General features: G+C 69.5%; 2 protein-coding genes across 2 annotated transcripts; both read right to left on the bottom strand.

Annotated features, from left to right (window-relative positions):
* Nucleotides 1–91: 91 nt before the first annotated feature.
* Nucleotides 92–575, bottom strand: EMIHUDRAFT_373864 (hypothetical protein). Its single transcript, XM_005776674.1, is given in 2 exon segments — nucleotides 92–390; nucleotides 403–575. The coding sequence occupies 2 exon segments, from the start codon at nucleotides 440–442 to the stop codon at nucleotides 236–238; spliced, it is 195 nt and encodes a 64-aa protein (XP_005776731.1). The 5' UTR covers nucleotides 443–575; the 3' UTR covers nucleotides 92–235.
* Nucleotides 576–596: 21 nt separating this feature from the next.
* Nucleotides 597–1,007, bottom strand: EMIHUDRAFT_254799 (hypothetical protein; the record flags this gene model as incomplete). The annotated part of the gene is made up of 3 exons (XM_005776673.1): nucleotides 597–689; nucleotides 761–820; nucleotides 981–1,007. 3 exons carry the CDS (start codon nucleotides 1,005–1,007, stop codon nucleotides 597–599), a joined length of 180 nt encoding a protein of 59 aa, XP_005776730.1.
* Between the last annotated feature and the right edge of the window lie 1,295 nt (nucleotides 1,008–2,302).

Raw genomic sequence — 2,302 nt, 5'->3', positions numbered from 1 at the left:
TGCGGTGAGGCTGCGCAGCGGGGGCTCGCCCCCTGCACCGCGCTCAGCGGCGCAGGCGGGAGGGCGGTCGGTGGCGGCGGCGGCGAGGCGCGAGGCGGTGGCGGCGGTGGTGCGGGCGGCGGGATGACAGGGGAGGCGGCGGGATTGACAGGGGAGGCGGCGGCCACGAGCGGAGCGGCGCGAGAAGGGGGGGGGGCGGCGGCGAGGCGCCGGTGAGCGAGGCGCCCGCGCCATATCAGAGAGGGACGCGCCGCTGCGAGATGGAGGGCGGCGGTGACGGAGGCGAGGCGCGAGGCGGCGGCGGCGGCGGCGGCGGCGGCGGCGGCGGCGGCGGCGGCGGCGAGAACGGCGGCACCGAGTCTCGGTGAGCGGCGGCGGGAGGAGGAGCAGCGGCGGCGCTCGCTCGCTGTTGGCGGGAGCGCTTTTGAGCCTGGGAGCCCATGCCACTGCGACCGGCGTGCCCGGGAACGGAGATCGCGCGCGCGCCGCCACTCACGACGCGCGCGCGATCTTCGCGGAGTCGGGTCCCCAGAGGGAAGCGGTCTTCTCGGCCGACGTCCAGCGGCGCGCAAGGAAGCAGGCGCAGCGGAGGCGGCCTAGCACCGGCTCGGCGCCGGGCGGTTGCGCTGCCCGCGAGCCGCGTCCTGAGCCTCGGCAGCGCGCTGCGCGGCGCGGCGCTCGCGCTGCTTCTGTGCCGAGAGCGGCATGATTCGCCAGCTGAAGCTCGAGACTCCTCGGGTCCGCGAGTTCTGGGGGTCACGCGCAGGTTGAGCGAAATTGGCGTAAGCGTCTGAAAGCAGTCTGGGTGGTTAAAGATGCCCTGCAGGCATATTCAAGATGCGTTGCGTTTTCCCTATTGAAAGTCGCGACAAATGTCCCTCGTCCAGCCTGCAGCATGGCGAGGCGCGAGAGCGCAACGCGGTCGCGGTGGCGCACCGAGAGGGGCCGCCTGGCCACCGCTGCCACGGCGCCGCACGGACTTCACCCACTTTCGCGACTGTGGCCATCCAACAGTCTGCCGGCGCGGCGGGCGCATTCGAATGCGCCGGCCGCGCCGGCAGACTGCCAGTGCTTGCTATCCCGGGCGCACGTCAGCCGCGAGGACAGCGCTGCATCGCCGCCACAGCAACGCCTCCCCCGCGTGGCCGCCGCCAGCAATGCCGCCGCCAGCCGCCGCATCCAGCCGCCGCCGCCAGCTGCCGCCAGCACTGCAGCGACAGCTCTCTGCTGCCCAGGCGCCGCCGCGGCCACGAGTGTCACCGCCACGTCCCACGAGTGCCACCGCCGTCAGCGTCGCCATGGCCACTGCCGCCGCCAGGGGGGCGAGAGAGGGGCTCCATATGTGTGTATGAGGTGTGTGTCTGGAGGCTGTCGCTTCCTGTACAGGAAACGCAGGTATTTCGAATAGCAAACGCGCTCAGCTCTACAGCGCTCCAGAGCGCTCTACATCTCTACAGCTCTACAGCGCTCTACACTCTACATCCTCTACACCCTCCCTCAGTCTCTGCTGCCGCCCGCCGGAGCACTGCAGCGGGCTCTCCTCGCCGCCTTCGCTGCCGCTGCATCGCTGTCAGCTCGTCATTTCTGTCTACGGTCATATGGGGGCGCCATCGCTGTTCTCTCTCTCCTGGGGTCAGCTCCAAGCCCTGCCGTGTCGGGACGTCGCCCCCTCGGCTCCCCCCCCCCCCCCCTCTCGCCGCTGAACTGCATGCTGCGATTCTCGCCCCTTGTCGCCGGAGCCAGGTGCGTGTGTCTAATCGTAGTGTGGGGGCCCTGGCCCCCCTCCGTTTTCTGTTTTCTGTTTTTCACAACGCCCGCCCGCCCGCCACCCCGAGGCGGCTCGGCCCCCCACTGACCCAGAGATCAAAAACGCTCGGCCTGCGCAGCCCTATAGGCCCTAGCTGGGCAAAGAAACCAGCACCTCATCAGGCTTCCCTGAGCGTGAGAGCCGCGTACAGGGTACAGCTCTCGCGGTTGATCGCGCCGGCGCCGGAGCGACACCACTGAGACGGCGGTCGGCGCGCTTGTGTTCCGGGGGCACACACCACACAGGCACTCGGGAGCAATAAGACATGGGCTCTACGGCTACACATCCCGAACCACCCTCTCCAGCTGCAGCTCGATACATTCAACACTCTCTAAAGTCTCAACGACCTCGCCTCAATCAACCTCGACTTCCCCCTCAAGAAGTACACGTAGACGTACGTTCGCTACCGCACGACCAACCTGTACTCGCCGGTGCGCCTCTGTCGGGGGCGGCGACGCCACTCCACTCTCAGAGGTGCGTCTGCCCGTCCGTCTG

The sequence above is a fragment of the Emiliania huxleyi genome (genome assembly GCF_000372725.1).
Source record: "Emiliania huxleyi CCMP1516 unplaced genomic scaffold EMIHUscaffold_2741, whole genome shotgun sequence".
NCBI lineage: Eukaryota > Haptophyta > Isochrysidales > Noelaerhabdaceae > Emiliania > Emiliania huxleyi.
This window is presented reverse-complemented; position numbering and strand designations above follow the sequence as displayed.